Source organism: Strix uralensis, chromosome 8, assembly GCF_047716275.1.
Source record: "Strix uralensis isolate ZFMK-TIS-50842 chromosome 8, bStrUra1, whole genome shotgun sequence".
Taxonomy (NCBI): domain Eukaryota; kingdom Metazoa; phylum Chordata; class Aves; order Strigiformes; family Strigidae; genus Strix; species Strix uralensis.
This window is the reverse complement of record NC_133979.1, coordinates 24,362,395-24,379,849: the sequence shown is the minus strand read 5'-3', so window position 1 is coordinate 24,379,849 and position 17,455 is coordinate 24,362,395. Positions and strand designations below refer to the sequence as shown.

Sequence of the window (17,455 nt, the reverse complement as noted above, 5' to 3'; positions counted from 1 at the left end):
TCTATTTTTCCTGTATTCTACATTCCTAATGTTGTAGTCTTCCACAAAATAGTACCTTACTTTTTTGATACGATCATTTGTATAGCTGACTTGCTATTAAATGCCAAAGTAAAAGTTAGGGGGTTTTGTTCTTTACCCTATGCCTTCATTCACAGGAATAGTATAGCAACAACAGATCAATCTTTCAGAAAGTAGTAAGATCAATACTTACTTCTTAAACATAAATAATTTCATTAAGATGATAACCTTAAAGACTACTAAAACCAAGACCATAGTTACCAGATCCAGGCAGGAATGACTAAGTTGTGGAAAGTGAAACCGACCACGTAACTGCTACAAAAAAACTTGAGTGACAGAAAAAGTGCAAGTATCTTTGCTATTAAATTTTAAAAAGTGGAAAACTAGGAGAAACTCAAAATGATCTTGTTTTAAGCAAAACTGAAGAATCCAGATGAACTGTAAAACAAGAAAAGCTCCCTGCACGTTCAATATTTAAAACTACAGACAGCATTTATTTTTAGAAAAAACACCCATTTCTTAGTAAAACTTTTCCTTCCCAACTAACAGCAAGCCAAACTGCTCTCCAAAACATATTGTGCACGGGGACCTGAAGAATACTGGTTTAGAAAATTGGTCTGCTGTCATCTGTTGACAAGAAAAGGCTGAGAATTGACATTAGAAACAGTTCTAACAAAGTAAGAATAAATTCACACCCTGACAAGGTGTAAGAGGTAAGACTCATTTTCAAAATCGTGTTGTTCCTCTCTGCAACACGCCAAAAGAAAGAGGTTTTCTATCTTTTTTGCAATGCCTTTGCTCAACATTAATACTAGAAGAGACTGTCTTGCTGACTACCAAAAGAAAGTCTAAGAGGAGAAAGAAATAATGTTCCTAATACCTCAGAAAAAAAGAACAGAAAAACAATTTAACAATTTAAGCCAATTGACAATGAGACCACGAGAACAAAACTTAGTAAAACGCCTAACAATACCTTTTCAAAAAGTACTTTAACTTAATTAGCAAGTTCTGAAGTAATTCTCCAGCAAGAGTAGCAGGAACGTACAATCCTAAGTAGTTTTAAGCTGCCTGAAAGAGTTAAAAGAGCGTTTAAATAACAGCATTTTAAATAAAGCAACAGACAAGACCTGCATAGGTTTCTTCTGGTCCAATAAAGCTGTCTTAAGTTTCAGATAAGTTTTGTCTCAGCTTAATACATAAGTAACTGAAAGTATAAAGTCCTTCCTGCCCAAGAGGAATGCATGACCCCTGTTCAGAAGTCTAGGTAACCATTAATGGAACTAGTAAGAAGGAACACTGGCACAGGCCTGAAAATTAGTTTAAACATGCAATAAAAATATATAAGCATAGAATTTAGGAGGACTGCATTGTGAGGATGACCTTTTTCTAACATTTTCAGCTCTAATAAATTATGACAAACAAAAGGTATCAAGTTTTCAGACAAAATTTAAGGAGGAACTGGAATGTCTTAACTGATCTTTCTGAGATGCAAGACTCCGCATGTTCTTCTCAATTCTGAGATGGTTGCGCAGCTCTCCATAGCAACCCAGGATGCATGCGCCCTGCAGCCTGCTGGCACGCACCTAACAGGAACACCACAGCAGGCTGAAAAAGCTGCTGAAGAAGAAAGGCCACAACTTCAAGGTGGGGTACAATTTGTATCTTTGCAATCAGGTCAATCAAGGGATGAAGAATTCCTGATTAACTATGCTCCTCCATTCGAAAACTGAATAAGCAAAAGAAGAAGGGGAGGAACTAGACTAGCAAAGGCTACAGTCTAGTGCATAAATAAGACTAGGTGTGGTATAATTTGAGTTTAGATATGCCCCAACATACTGTCTAACTCAAATTCTTCAAGAATCTAGAGCGTGTTCCCTGCATACTTCAATCTTCACAGTACGTTTGCGGGTCCTTTGGTTCCTGTAATATTAATAGCCTGTTTCATTCTCCCCCTTCAACTTTAATTTACTATTTATCATCCCTACCTATCTTGTTAAGCACAACTGATTAAAGATACGTGATGCAATGTCTTCTTGATACTGATTCGCTTTAGAGAAACAAGGGGGATCTCTCAGTGATACTCAGACAATAAAGGCTGGCGGGACAGGCACGTCTTGCTTTTGTTTCCAAAGAAGGGAGGTCGGCGACCGCCAGAAGAAGTACCACTGAAAGTCCGAACACCGGCCCTCAGACACACACGCTCGCTCTCCAAGGCTGACGCGACGCTAAGTCTATTCGCCAAGGCACCAGGCCGCTCAGAAGCGGCTCGGCGATAAGGGCCGCTGCAGCCCTGAGAAGCCGGGACCGGGGGAGCCGGCGCTGCCGCCGGAGCGGCGCTCGGAGCCGCCCGGCCCCGGCGCAGGTGCCGACAGACGGCGGCGGGACGCGGCTGTGTCGGCGGGACCCTGCAGCCCCGCGCAGCGCGGCGGCTGCCCGCCAAGCTCCCCCCTTCCCGGCACCCAGCGTTCACCGCTGCGCCCGCGACACGACCCCCGCCCCAGCCGCCGCCTGCTTCACAGCGGGCAGCGAGCGTCCGAGTCCCCCCTAGGCGCCCCTTCCCGCCTGGGGCCGCGCCTCACCTGGGGCCGGCGCGCTGCGGGGCCGGCGCCGTTCGCAGAGCGATGGCCGCAGCGGGCAGCACGGGGTGGCGCCCGCCCACGCGCAGCCGCTCTTCGAACCCACCAATCGCCGCGCGGCCGCCGGCACCGCCCGCCCCGCCCTCCCCCAGGGGCGCGGCGGCCAACGGCCCCTGCGGCCCGCGCACGCCCCGCCCCCGGGAGGCCGCATCGTTCATACGGACCAATGGGGAGGGAGGGGCGGGCCGCGCGGCGGGCGGGGCCCCCAGGAGGGGAGCGGAGGGGAGCGGACGGGAGCGGGGCGGGGCGGGGCAGGTGCAGTTCGGCCCCGCTCCGGTTACCGCCTGTAAGCGGACACGGCGGCAGCGCCGCCCCCGCTGCGCACCTGGCGCCCCGTAACCCCGGCCGGCCGGGGGGCACCTGCCCCCCCCCACCCGCCGGTAAAACGGAGTTTCTCGAAGGGGGGAGTTGCACTGAAAGCAGCACAACTCCCCTGCCCACAGAGAACTCCAGGGCCCAGCCGCGGCGCGGTACCATCGCTGTAGGAAAGCGGGGCTGTAAGTTCGCTTCTTTCTGCTTACGGGGAGGGCAGAGGAGGGGAGAGTGAGGAGCCTGTCCCTTACTGCAGTAGCATAGTAATGGAGTGCATTTTATCTGATGAAATAGGGTGAAAAATAAATGGAAAAAAGATTGCTGGTTTCTCTCTGGGGCTGAAGCATGAGGGTGGGGAGGTAAAGAGTGAGAAATTCTATTTTATTCTTTTTGAAAACTAAGGTTGAATTCTAGTACCACGTTTGGCTCTATTACCAAGTTTCTTTGTCTATAATACTATGGAGGGATGAACAAGCAAGGACAGGTACACCTGGCACTAAACTCAGTTCTCCTTCTCCCAATGTGTTATTTGTATCCTTCCTTCCTCCAGTAGATAATCCAGACTTACACTAGTGTAAATAAGAAAACATTTGGTCAGGGGGATGGTTCATAGAAAACCTACAGTAGGTACAAAACAGAAGTAGATCTTAATTCTCAAACGTATTTAAGTATAAAATAATAATTACTCATACATTACAGATTTTGATCCATGCAATAATAAAAGCTCTATCCAAAAATTGAAGTAGCAATGGCATTTACATTCTACAAAAACTGGATGTGAAGACTACAAAAAAGTGCAAACCATCAGACTGGATGAAAACCCAAATGAACAGTTCATTTTCAGATGAATTAGGCTGTATCACAGATGCAACTGATGAAGAACAAGATGACTTACCTTATGATGGAGACCTAGGCATAACCTGTAAATACAATGATGATTCAGATAATTTGAGGGACTGTACTTATACAAAATGTATTTCTGGTATTTTAAATTTAGCCTGTTCCAAAGATAACAAAAACATAAAAGCAACAGCAAATTATGAAACTCATCCACAGCCTGAAGAATTCTCCAATCAACACAGAGATGCCATAGGAACAACAGGAATTTCAGCTGAAATGCCTGGAAGTGAAGTTTCCTTTAAGACGGAATTACCTGTTGGTAGTTTTAGTAACCCAGATATCAAAGAACATCTAACTCACTCAAAAATGTCCGATGTCCTTTTGCGTCATTTTTCTAAGGGAGAGTTAGTAAGCACATGCCCGTTAATTGAATGCGAGACAATACCAGAGACATCCTTTACTGAAAGTATCGATGACACTGTGAACAAACCTGAGCCTTCAGAACATGTCAGATGGTCTTTAGTGCATGAACAATGGGCAACTAACTTTGAAGAATATCACTTAGAAAAGCACAAGGAAGTAAACATGAATGATAAAAATCAACATTCGCTGAACAAAAATAGATGTGTTTCAAATAAACCTATTTCTTTTACTGATAAGTGTGGGTGCAGACAAGAAAATTCACAATTGATTAATGAGAATGAAGATTCACATGTCTTTCAAAACATGAAAGAAGGGAGTGCCCTCTTTAAGAAAAGAGTTTCACCTCACAAGCTCAAATACGGCCAAGGTCAAGCTCACTACTGCCTTCCCGACTTCTCCGAAGTTGCTTCAGAAGTTGAAGTACCAAAAATAAGTAACAATATTAACTCAGTTCCTGCAACTGAAAGACCAAAATCCTTCCCTATTTTAAGTAAATCAGTAATTGTGAACAACATTATAGAAAATAAGCACTATTTCAATTCTGCTGAAGTAGAGAATCAAGAAGAAATGAGCATTCCAGAACTGTTGCAACAGCTAGAGGTAATTAAGATGCTTTAAGAAATTCTTAATAGTTGGTAAAGAGTGGTTTACTGTAAGAAGATATTCTGTGTCCAGTATAATTAACATGACTAGTTCATGCAGGCAGTCTACAGGTATGAGCGAGTATATCACTTGAGTCAGCAACTGCTTTCACAAATAAAACTTGTATTACCAAATATTTAATGATGCTCTGGAGTATTATTTGTCATTATAAAGCATCCTATAAATCATTAGAAAATTCACTATAAATTGTTATTTCCAGTATTATATGTACATGTTCAAATTCACCAAAACTACTTTAAATTGAAAGTTTTTCTTAAAAATTTTTTTATACTGTGCCTATATTTATGTTAAAGGCATCTTTGCCTTTTTTTGCATCTTAACACTCTTCAACTATTTATACTGGTATTTATTCTTTTTATTTGTTTGACAACAGTATTTCCCTTATTATAGTAAATTTCTTTTAAAGTTTGTTAGCAATTAGATAATCACCTCTCAGTTTCATGCCCTGCCATAGAGTTCACTGACAGAGCTACACAGATGCTTAAGTCCCTTCCTAATTCCTATCTTAGTAAATAATTTGAGATGTAACAAGTTTTAATGGTTTTCCCTATTATTTTCTGGCTGCAAACAAGACTCTGACACAGCATGCTGACACCCAGAATCATATTGACCATCTGAGATTGAATCCTAAGGTAACTCTCTCAAAACAAGTTTTATTTGCTTTTAATTCCTTCTCTTTTACTTTTAGGACTATGAATACACCCAAAAACTATATTGTCACCTCCATACTGTACTTCCCATCTATACAAATCCTCTTTAGATTTCCACATCATACAGCTGAAGTATTTAAGTATTTATAAAATGACCACTATACATATATCAAACTATAAACATAGAAAATTATATGGTATTGTTACAATAAACATTTCATTAATAACTTGTGCTATGTATTGATTTCTGAGTTTATGTCCACAAGTGTTCTATACATTGTTTCTATAACCAAAGTTCTCATTTTAACAGATACTTCCTCAGTCACATTTTCAAAATGCCAGCATTGCCATTGACTCAGGAGACATGGGGACATCCTCTGGAGTCTTTACATTACACGCTCCTATCCCTATACAATCTACACACGGTTTGTCTAACTAAAGTTACATTAACTAGGCAAATGACTATTTAATGTCATTTGATAGCACTTTTGGGCAGAAATTCCAATTGATTGATCTTATCTTGCATTATGTAGGTTTGCAGTGTGGAACAACAGCATCAGCACTGCCAGCAGCTGGTACAGTAGAAGCAAACTATCTAAATCCTTCTAATTTACTGCCAGAACTAACACTAGGAGAAAAGATGTCTCAAACACTAAAGGATCAGACAGATCAACTGATAAAGAAAGTAAAGAGCTCTGTTTTAATATATACTTTGCACTGATGCTCAAATTCTATACTCATTTGGCATATTCATTTTTAAAATCCCAAATGAAAGTCTAATATTTTTGTCTTGAAGGTGGAAGACTTCTCTAAGCATATGACCCAAGAGACATTCCTTTTTCAAGATAACTATCTGGTAAATTAATTTTATGTATTTTTAGTTACCTGAAATACACTTTAAATGGCTGTAGACTCATAATTTTCTAGCAAGATACTCCATGTTTTCCTCAAACAGACAGAGAAAAAGAGTATTTTTAAACAGCTCAGACTGTAATTACAAGTTTAAGAGGCAAAACCAAAGGTGTTCAGTAGGTGGCAGAATTATTAAATTTGTTTTAAGGATTACAACTCAAAACTGTTAGTGGAAGACCTTATGTTGCCATTTAAGTTATGAAGGGTATCAGTTCAGAAGTCATGGTTTAATATTTCACTTGTACATAATAGAGCAGCAGAGAGTACTAGGTGGACATACAAGATGCAGTCCTGTTCCAATTCAGAGCAGTACCAAAATTCTTACCAACATCACTGCAAATAGCATCTGGCTTACATAGCAAAAGTAGTTATTACTATGGCTTGCTAAATCATAATGATGTTTGCTATTGAATTATTTCTCATTGGTGAAGGCATTAAATCAATTGAAAAGATCCCTTGATGCCTTGGAAAGGAATTATTTAACAGCTAGAGAAGAGCACCGTAATTTACAGCTGCAGAACTACAAGAACAAGTATATCAACGTTGGAGAATTTGATCCTGAAAGGTTAGAAGTGCTAAGTAGCACATCAGTATATTTTCCATATTTTCAGTGTCTTACCACCATAACTTCATTTAACCGTTAAAATTTTTCTGAAGTGAAAATGTTATGTGTGTAAGCTAGAAGTGATTTGGCCAAAATTCATCTTAGGCTTTACATACCCTAGTTGTAATTAGAATACCTAACTGATTAACTCAAGCACTTAAAAGGAACTCTGTAAACTCCATTAATTTTGTTGGTTTTTCCTATGGGAAGTATACTGCAATGCCCAATATGGTTATCCTAGTAAGAAATACAATATCAGTTTATACAGGTTTCACTAACTGTGTTGCAATTGGGTTTAGAAAGGTGGAAGGGGAAATATTTAGACTTGGCATGCTGCTTGAAGACATCCAAGAAGAAACTGATGACAGCAAATGCAACTTGTCTTCTTTGCTTACTTCCTATGAATCTGCTCATTCATCATACTCTCTTTGTGAGGTAACTCAGTGAGTTTTATTATTTAAAGATTATAATTATTCCGTTTTACTGATGCAAGTTTCAAGAACCTCAGTATACTTGTACTACTGTATGTTCTCCTCTAATAAGAGCAATGATGCTTTTAGATAGCATGTTACTTCAGAGAAAATCTTTCAAGAAGTATTAACTTCATAGTATTTCATTAATTATAACAGAAGCCTAAGTATAAAAACACAGCTACACTCAATATTCTTAATTTATTTCAGAGTAAGAAAATAGGAGCACCTACTTTAACTTTTACAAAGCTGTCTTTGTTTGGGGGAATTAATCACTATCATTTAGTTGGAAGTAATAGTACTTTGTCTGCGATTCTTAAACTGCAGTATTACTAGGAGACCAAACATTATTGTAGTATAAAAAATTGAGTTTACTGCTAAGTATGGTAACATTTTGTTCTGTATCATAAATGCAGCAAAAAAACCCCATCTTACAGCCTTCTACAAATCTACAAGTATCACCAAACGCTTTCAATAGTCCATGTTTTAGAAAAACATTTTTCTCTGAATCCCAAGTCGGAGACACTCAGAAAATGCTGGCTGGTAGAACTCACGTACTTGCAGTGCAATCACCACATACTACACATGTCTATGCTATGGTTCCTTTGTACAGAGCTCAGTAGTTTCAAGCATTGCCGATCCTCCAGAAAGACGACATACTGAAACCGCATTTCTTCACGAGAAGAATGAGGGAGAAAAAAGTCAGACAACTGATGTAATCCCACAGACAAATCAATTTTCTTTAGAAGGCGACAAATACAATCTTTGTCTTCACATGTGAGTGAAAAATTTGAAACAGCTACTGAAGTTTTTGTAAAATTTTACCTAAAATTATTTGCTGAATATAGAAAATTGGGATGTCTGGAATCCGAAAGCAATGGGAATATTTCCAGAATAAAACTTTTACAGAATTCTATAGCTACATACCCAAGAATTCCTTACAGCCTGGCATTCCTACCTTTCTGGGTCTTAGGGACCTCAAAGTATTTCCCGAAGTGAAAACACTACCATCAGTTTCACTAGGAGTTAAATCATACCTCTGTATGAAATTCTTTGCAACCACACAAATTCAGGATGTGAATGACTAGTCAAAGTACAGTGCCAGTAAAAAATTATTTGCCAACATCTGTGTAGTATGTTCCACTTAAACAAGAAAAGGGAGGGCTGCAGATATTTACACAATTAGCCATCAGAATTTTGTGAAACAATTCTAGATACCATCTCTGTCCTCCTGGGGAGTATTAATCATCTCAGTGAGATTATAAAAATAAACTAAATGGTTCTCCTTAACCAATTAAGGTTACAAAAGAGCACTCAATCAACTACCAGAAGAGAAACAGAGCCTCTGGGAAAAGGAGGTCTGCTAACAAACAAGCATTCTTCCAACATGATGGTATGAGATCTGTTTTAATAGTTTGTTGGTTTTTTTTTTAAACTTAGATTATTTTATTTATCTTTGAGATCACACAACATTTTTCTCTTCAGTTTTTGCACAGCATGATGGCTCAGCTTTTAGATACTCCAGCATATCATAACATTGCTGAATGTTTCCAAAGGAAAAATTTAAGGACTCTTAAATTTTGAAAACTGTGATAAAGTTTGCTTCTCTCAGGAAAGACTTACCTGTGTTTACTAGCCTGCCTTTATTATTTGGTCAGAGAGCAAAAGTCTACAAGCAATTGTTTGCTTACAAAAATATTTCATTTTAAGGCATTGAGAGAAATTAATATATACTAATCCTTCTCAAAGCAATATGAAAGCCTGCCTTGAATTCCAACTTTAGACAAAGAAATGCTCGTATTTTGTCCAGTCTGCTCTAGTTAGAATTGTAAATAGATAAAGCAAATGGTAGAGTTGATGGCAACTGAAAGCAATACAGAAGTGATATGCAAATAGATGCCACTGTTTACACTATTCTGTTTGATATGTAATTGTTATAGATACACAGTAATATAAACACTCATAATATAAATTTGTTTTGCCTTCTGGGTGCAACAGGGATTCCTTTCACCTGAGGAAAAGTACGCTGCTGAAGGTCTTGCATCCCATAGTCAGGGTACATTAAGTCAAAAATTTAATGTTGAAGAAAGTATGAAAGGGTAAGTGTACTACATGTTTTGGCTAGTCATAGATGTGGTTTTCTACAGCTAGGTGAACAGATACATGCATGTACACCGATGTGTCTCTATACTGGACTCTGCACAGAACACTGAATAATGTCTTTAATATGTGTAAATAAGACGAGAATCTGTTTTCAAGTTTATGACCAGTTATTCACATAGGTAGGCGACATACCAGATGACCAGAGAAATAGCAAAACTCCCATCAATTTCATTGAAGAGAGGCTTATAATCATATTACAAAGTAGCCCATCTCAGTGGACCAGTACAAGGTTTATGGTGCTTAAGTGGCACAGAGTTATTTTAATAGTGTATTAAGAGAAGAAACTCTGTCTTTATTCTCTATTCAGCAATGCATGTCAGCATCCCAAACTGGGATGACTGCAAAGTGTTCAGCAATGAAAAATATTTTTGTCATGAACTAATCTGGTAGGCCTGGATGGAGACCATACTGATACATATGCATATATTTCAAGTATAAGGGTCAATCTGTAAAGTTTAATTTACAGAAATGTCAGCATGATAAAATGAGTCTACATGGGTTATTTTGGAGTTTGAAATTTTGGCGAATTAAATGTCCAAAACCAGATCTTGTAATAAATGCCATGTAGAACACAATAATACTAATCTAAATATGTCCTCAGATTATTTCAGAGTAGAGGTTGATATTTATACAGTAAAACTGACGTAGCTTCCATTTTTTTTTCCTCTATCACTTAAAGAAATTTAGCTGAATTTTCTGATCTTCATTTTCATGAATGGGCTGAAATTTTTCCACAAAAATTTGATGATACTGTATGCCCCAAGTTGAAAATACACGTGAAATAATGCAAACAAGGAAATTTATTCTTGTTCTGGCAGAACATACATCTCCAATGTTCCTCTAATTATCTAAAGGCAGTACAATTAAAGCCTTAATAGCTCAAAGTTACTAAGAAACTGCATCATCCTTACCACTGATAATATTTTGATGCAACATATGTGAACACATACAAATACACAGGATTTCATACTACGCTGCTATTCAAAGATGCGATTATCAAGACCTCTACTTTTAAGCATTTTTAACAGCTCTGTAAGTCAGGGTCCTTTTGTCAGAATGCATCCTTCAACTCAAGGGGTCATTATTTCACAATTGGGTTATTTTTTAGTTTAAGCTTCTACTTACCACCTTTTTGGATAGTTGATACAGGTAGAATTCTTTCTATGAGTAAATCTGATTTCTCCTCAATTAAGAAGTGGTCAGACATTAATATAATATGCTTATAAGGCTCATCATTAAGTTATTAATATACAATTGAAATATCATTCTGTTTTCATGCTCAAAGAGATACAAGAATTCAGGAAAGGAACACTGGAACATGTTCACTCTTCATTCAGAGAAAACCAACTGATTTATCAGACACCAACCAGAGTAAGTAGTGATAGCATACAAAGGTCAGAACTGTGCTTATACCTACTACTGAATCCTGTTAAAAACTACATTCCTGTCACATCTCAACAGCGTGAAAATTGTTTTGCAATTTTAAAAGATGTTACTGCTTGGCACAATGCAAGATCCTAAGAATAAAGAGACTGAAGAGGACATGAAGTCAAATTTACTGTGGAAGTCTCAGTGACAGATCAAGAAGCAACAAAATATCTAGTTAGATATGAACTAAAGTTTTAACTCAGGATCTAATCAAACATTGAAGCATTGTTCTAGAGAGGCTGTGGTATCTCCATCCTCGGAGATACTCAAAACTGAACTGGACTGAGTCCTGAACAACTTCACCTAAGTTGATCCCGCTTTGAGAGGGGATTGGGCCAGATGATCTCCCAAAGTCCTATCCAACCTGAATTACTCTACAATTCTAACTCAGCTTCTTAGATAAGTTTACAAATATTCTAACTACTATTACCATTTTCAAAAGCATGACAGCCGTGTGCACACCATGCTTTGATTTTGCTTTATCTTCTTAGCATGTGCATTTATTTCATGTCCTAGAAGACTCCAAACTCGGTGACTGAAACATTTCATATCAGTACTTCTACTTTTAGTTTTTGGGTTCAACTTTCTTATTCTGCATGAAAACAAAAGAAAAAAAGTTTTCCTAAATCTGATCCATTCTGGGTTGACACAGACTGGAAATATTCTCCTTCCTTAGTCCAGCTCCTAATAATATAATTTCACCAAATCCAAACTAGAGTCCACACAGGCTAATGTGAGGTAATGAAGTCAACTGTCAAGTCAAGACTCCACCTCTTGGAAGTTTACTAGAATCTAATCAGCATCTGTTTTTCTTAGGGCATCCCAATTTTATCTTTCCACTGCAGAATACTCTGAAGCTGTTAGTACCCAACAACTAAAAAAGAATAGCATGAGATGTCCTAAGATTCAGCTTTATGTCTGAATATGTAGATTATTACCTTTGGTTTATCTTTTGTTCTTGGCTTCTCCCTGATATCCTTTCACTTTAATATAATACGCTTGGGCCATTATTGTTAGTACTGGTTTATGCAATAGCCAAAGCAGTGCTGTACTAGATCCTCCCAAACTCATCTGTCACACTCCTCTAAGGCTGCATTGTTTTCCTAACACTTTAACTCGTAAGAATTTTAACCTTCAATACAAGAACCTAAGGACAGGGAGATGGAGAGCTTAATTTTTTTAAAAAACAGTTCTGAGACTGGAAACAACCACCACCAAAAAAAAAAAAAAACAAACAAACAAATCTACATTTGAGGTTTACAGTCAGGGCTGAAAGCCAATCTTTAAAGTTCAATCCCCACCTGTAAAAAGGAAAAAGCACTTCTTCAAATTGCAGTACTGTTAATAGCAGCAAAGAGCTCAGAAATTACAGTGCTGAAAGCCAAATAATTACCTAGGTACACAGGCCAGAATTTGTGTCAGAATCTTTCAGTCCTTTTTAATGTATTTTTGGGATTTTAGGCAGCGATTCTGAAGACATCTCAGCCTATGATTCTTACGATGATTCACAAAGCAAGGAACTTGTGAACTGTAAGACTGAAAGTTACACAGCATTCAACACAAGATTATGTGGAGAGAGAAGAGGTATACTGATTGCAAAACATTAAAATCTACACAAAAATATTGTTTAGTGTTTGCTTTTCTAAACAATATGTCTTTGTTTTCAGGACTTCGATGCAGATGCCCTAGAGGAAGCAGAGATCAATGTAAACTCAGAAGTTACAAAGAGTGTCTTCAGCCTTGTGCCCTATGTAGAAATAAAAGGTCTGGTTCATCCTGTAAGTACAATTTGTTACTGAAATAATTACCAATCACAGGCTAGATTTTAAGGGGCAGAAAGCCACACTGCACATGAGGCCAAATTTAAGTTTAGTATAAGTAATCAGTAGCACTGTAGCTAAACAGTGGATGTGTACAGATCTTGTAGAGCAAGACTGGTAAATCCAACTTTTACACACCCCATGCATGACAGCTTTAACCTTCTCTGTTTCTTTGTGAGAGGAGTCCCTTCCGTATTTCATTTATGACAGGAATGTCTTATTTTGCAGTGCTACAAGGAAGAATATTAAAATTGGGAATTACTGTGCCAACTTTTTCAGTGCTAGCTGTTACCCAGTGTGTAACAAGTACTAAAGAAAATTCCAGCTTTACATTCAAATTGTGTGACATGCAGCAAAGTCAAGGAAAGCCTAATTAAAAAAAAAAAATTAAGTGTTGAACATCTAGCTTTTAAAGTCACTTATCTCAAACTCCTCTCTCTATACTATAGAAGAAATCAGCTACTTCTATATATGGCTATAAATAGCTATATATATAGCTAAATTATCTACTTATCTATATAAATAACTGTGAAACTATAAATCAAAGTAGTATTCATGTAACTATTAGGATTATGAGAGTCTGATTATTCCATACTTTCCCCGGCAGTCTTTCACTGTATGAAATGGAATATAAATCTGCATACTATTTGCCACAGAACTAAGTTCAACAGCAAACCCAGAAAGGTTAATCTGTCCTCATTTACAAAAAAAAAATCTTAAACATATTCAAGTTTTATTCAGCAGTGATACTTACCTGATTTTTTAAATTTATGCTAAATAAAGTATTAAATACATTAAAAAATTACTTTTTTTGCTTGTTTTAAACATGGCCTCAACAACTACAGCTTATTCACAGAAGAGAATCTCCACTCAAAAGCCTCAAAGAAATAAAGAGCCACATGAAGTTGTAAACAGACTTTCTGAAAGGTAATCTGTAGCAATAACAATATGCAGTACAACAAAAAATGCCATTGTTGAAGATTCAGCATAGAAAAGAAACTCACCAATATCATAAGCAGGAGGAATGTCTTCTCTTTTGCACTGTGAGCTGTACATTAGAATTTTACTTGTTAGTGAAATTAAAATATTTACACTGAGAGCAAGTGTAAATAATTCTTAGAGTAGTTCTTCAATCTTTCTAATTTAATGAAGAGTAAATATCTGACTTCTTCAGCTGACACATTTAGTAGTAAAAAAACCCTCACTTTATTAAGAGGATGTTCCCAATCACAGATTCAAAAGCAGGTCTGTATTAAGATGCAATTCTGCTTGCTACCGACTACTTCTCTATAAGTAACAGTTCTAACTGATGTTAAGATTAAATTACACTGGAAGCCTGAGAAGTAAAGTGGTTTCTTAACTGCAGCACAGACTAGACTGAAACTCAGACAAGTTTTACTACCATATTTTTTGACAGCATTACTCAATAGCAGTAATTGTCTGGAAATACCACAGCTGCACTTGAGGATCAGTGGCATAGAGCACTCAGAGAGAGTGTTACAGCACCAAGAACGTGATGCTATTACGAGAGATTTCCTGACTCTGCATCCTGGAATGTTTGGCTTACTGCAATAGAGATGTAACACAAATTATGATAGACTATGCTTTACAATTAAATGAAAAAATTCTACCCACTGTAAAATTAACTTGCAACTGAGTATGCTATCAAGGTGTATGTATTTAATTCATAGTTTAGGAATTCTTTTGCTTACTAAAATTCTTGTATTTTATTCTATACGTCTTATCTTTAGGCAAAACTTTGAGGCTGCCAAAACCTGTTATTCAAGCCCATATGATAAAATTACCCTTTCACGTCAATACTTACCCAGCAAGAAGTCTGCCCAAAGAAAACCTGCAATCAACACCAGAAACAGAAATGCCAGTGATTCCAATACAAATGTAAGGCTTGAGTAAAAATTAACAGCCACACAACTATCTTGAGAAGATTACACCCCCACATCATGGCACTGAACATCCCATTCTTAGCAAGTTATTACAGTCTAAGCATGTCTAGTCTATTTGAAGATAAGACAAGAGAGAGTTAAATACCAAGTACTTTAGCTTATATGTTAGTATATTACTTCCTACGAGTATCTTAGACTTTTTATGAAACTTAGTCCTTGTATAAATGGTGAAAGGCACAAAAAATGAGCACTGGATCTTACCTCTAGAATTGTTTCATATACTGGAACAGTGTCCCCCTAGCCTTACAAATCACTATCAAAACAAAAAAAAAAACCCCTTCTGAATACCGCAAACATGCGCCACACCAGGGCTGCTACTTTAGAAAGGCATAAATATCCCTCAGTTAAGGATTAAACAAATGAAGATAAAAATAAATACTTCCAACTTGAATCCTGGAGCAGTCTATCCCATGACTCAGAATTTTTACTTCTCAACATGTATTCTGAGTGAAAATGCTACATAAAACCTTAATTAAACATCACTTTCTATTCTATACCTACATAAACATTTGCCTTCAGTATTAACAAGGCTCTATGTTATTATTCCCAACAGACTTTAAGTTCTACTCTGGATCATGCCATACAGACAGCGAACAGTTTGAAGAAAGCTACAGAAAGAATGGTACGAGCTGTTTCAGAAGATCTAGCTAAAGTTAAAAGAAAACAGCTTTAATCACCTAGTTTCAAAGGCCATATTGTTTTTCTGGTTGACACTGAAGTGTCAGTATCTCTGGAAATAAAAAGTGATAAATACAAAGACCAGAAAGTCAGCTAGCTGCTGCCTTGGCCAGCTGTTCTGTAACTATCAGTACTAAACCAAACCAGAGCATATTGGTATTCCACATGTTTACACTCAGTCTCAGAACTTGAAGATAAATTACTAATTCTACTGTCAGTCTTTAGTATGTTGGCTAACCCCTGTTATTATGCACAGCTACAGTCTCTAAGCATTCGCTTAAGACAGCTGAATAAAAACTGGCTTAAACAAGCCAAGTTAACTTTCTGATTTTTGATTTCCCCCCACCCCCAAATAGAATAAATCTCAGTCACTCCCTACATATATTTTCTTCCTACACCTTAACAGCAGCTGCTTAAGCACGCCCAAGGGAAACAGCCTCTGCACCCAAGACATCTTTAAGTATCACACTAACATACCAAGTCATAGTTAACATTTGTAATTATTTTGTTTTGAGTGCACTACATTGAGAGTTGTTATTAAGATACTTCCTTGCATGTCTCAGTAACTAAGTAATACCATTTGTTGTCTCTGTATCCCTAACAATTAAATTTTGTGTTTCTTCAATGTGATGTCCTTACCTTGTCAGACATATCTGGCTTTGAGATTTTAGCTGATGGTAAGCAGGCTGGAAAATTTTAAAACACTGCAGAAATACAGTGGGCCAAGTAAAGTCATGTATTATTTTCCTTCTGAAATCCATTTAACTGCAGTGATTAAGAGCAAGCAGTTAACAGCTGTGTATTATCATGGATACTATTGACTGAAGCAATTCCAAAGCATATAGGGACTGATGGAAATCAAGTTAGAAGTGACAGTTCATTGCTTAAAAAGGACGATCATTTTCAGGCAAACCTAAGTCGTTTCAGCAGTTGATGGATACAGAGATAATCCAGACTTTGTTCACACAAGCAGCGATAGCTAAACTTGCTGCTGTGTACCACTGATTTACTAGCCTGAGTCAATGGCTTCTTTTAGAGTTTCTTCCATGCTTCACAGCCAACAATACCATCAACCTTTCTTTTCTCCCTTAGGCTCTTACAGTATGTTCTTATAACTTGGTTTGCCTCTGCTTATTATCCCCCTTTTGCTTTATTTAGCTTAAGACAACAGCACAGGATAGTGAAAGGCTCACGCCCCTGTGTTAGATTAATGTTTAGAACGTCCCTGTTACCACCTTGCAAATGAACTTAATAGCTGAACTAATAGCTGTAGGCTTCCTAGATCCAATAAAAGATTAATCTCTTCCATAGAAATCTTTCCACACCACAAGAACAGCTAGACCCTTCGCTTATCCTGGATCACTGTCTGAACCTGCTGTCCTGGGTCTGAGAGCAAATGCCTAAGAACAAACCTATTTAGTAAGACAAGGATGCAGTGACATTCCCTCAAAACATTCTCTGGCAAACTGAAAGCTCAGAGTCCTTCCAAACCAGCAGTAATATCTTCATATTTAATAGCCCTATAAAGATTTTTTTTTCCCCTCATTTATATTGAGGTTTTTCCCCCCTCATATAACAATGTAAAGAATGTCATTACTGCACTGTGTCTCAGATGCTAAAGGTCCTTTTGTTTTGAATTTGACAACTACAAGTTTCATGTGTTACTTCACACACTGAACAGGAAGGTAATGTGTCGGTCTCTTCAGTCTGCACAATAACTTTAGTTTATCAAGGCTTCCATTGCATACTCCTCCATCACCTTTTTTCCCCCTTGATCAAGGATTTTATTCTAGCCATTCTTGACATTGAAAGCCTTCCATACCTTTGGTTTTCCTCTCAGTTCTCTCTGAATCTTGTCCAAAATTTCGAGATTC

At 37.8% G+C, this 17,455-nt stretch overlaps 3 protein-coding genes across 6 annotated transcripts in view; 1 reads left to right on the top strand and 2 right to left on the bottom strand.

Annotated features, from left to right (window-relative positions):
* GPSM2 (G protein signaling modulator 2) overlaps positions 1–2,687 on the bottom strand; it is a 30,886-nt gene extending 28,199 nt beyond the window's left edge. For 2 of the 3 annotated variants that reach the window (XM_074876700.1, XM_074876703.1), the window contains exon 1: positions 2,598–2,687. The gene's annotated coding sequence lies outside the window, so the exon portion shown is untranslated. The remainder of the gene's footprint in view (positions 1–2,597) is intronic. The other variant, XM_074876704.1, reaches the window with a different exon arrangement.
* Positions 1,539–15,660, top strand: AKNAD1 (AKNA domain containing 1). Its single transcript, XM_074877238.1, has 18 exons — positions 1,539–1,667; positions 2,269–2,549; positions 3,710–4,829; positions 5,465–5,524; positions 5,853–5,967; positions 6,076–6,227; positions 6,339–6,398; positions 6,886–7,019; positions 7,358–7,493; positions 8,142–8,305; positions 8,828–8,921; positions 9,527–9,627; positions 10,977–11,062; positions 12,581–12,703; positions 12,787–12,897; positions 13,785–13,866; positions 14,691–14,838; positions 15,457–15,660. The coding sequence occupies exons 1-18, from the start codon at positions 1,539–1,541 to the stop codon at positions 15,574–15,576; spliced, it is 3,216 nt and encodes a 1,071-aa protein (XP_074733339.1). The 3' UTR covers positions 15,577–15,660.
* STXBP3 (syntaxin binding protein 3) overlaps positions 12,526–17,455 on the bottom strand; it is a 30,614-nt gene continuing 25,684 nt past the window's right edge. For both annotated transcript variants that reach the window (XR_012629891.1, XR_012629892.1), the window contains 3 exons: positions 14,765–14,791; positions 13,944–13,987; positions 12,526–12,655 (listed from right to left, as the gene is read on the bottom strand). The gene's annotated coding sequence lies outside the window, so the exon portion shown is untranslated. The remainder of the gene's footprint in view (positions 12,656–13,943; positions 13,988–14,764; positions 14,792–17,455) is intronic.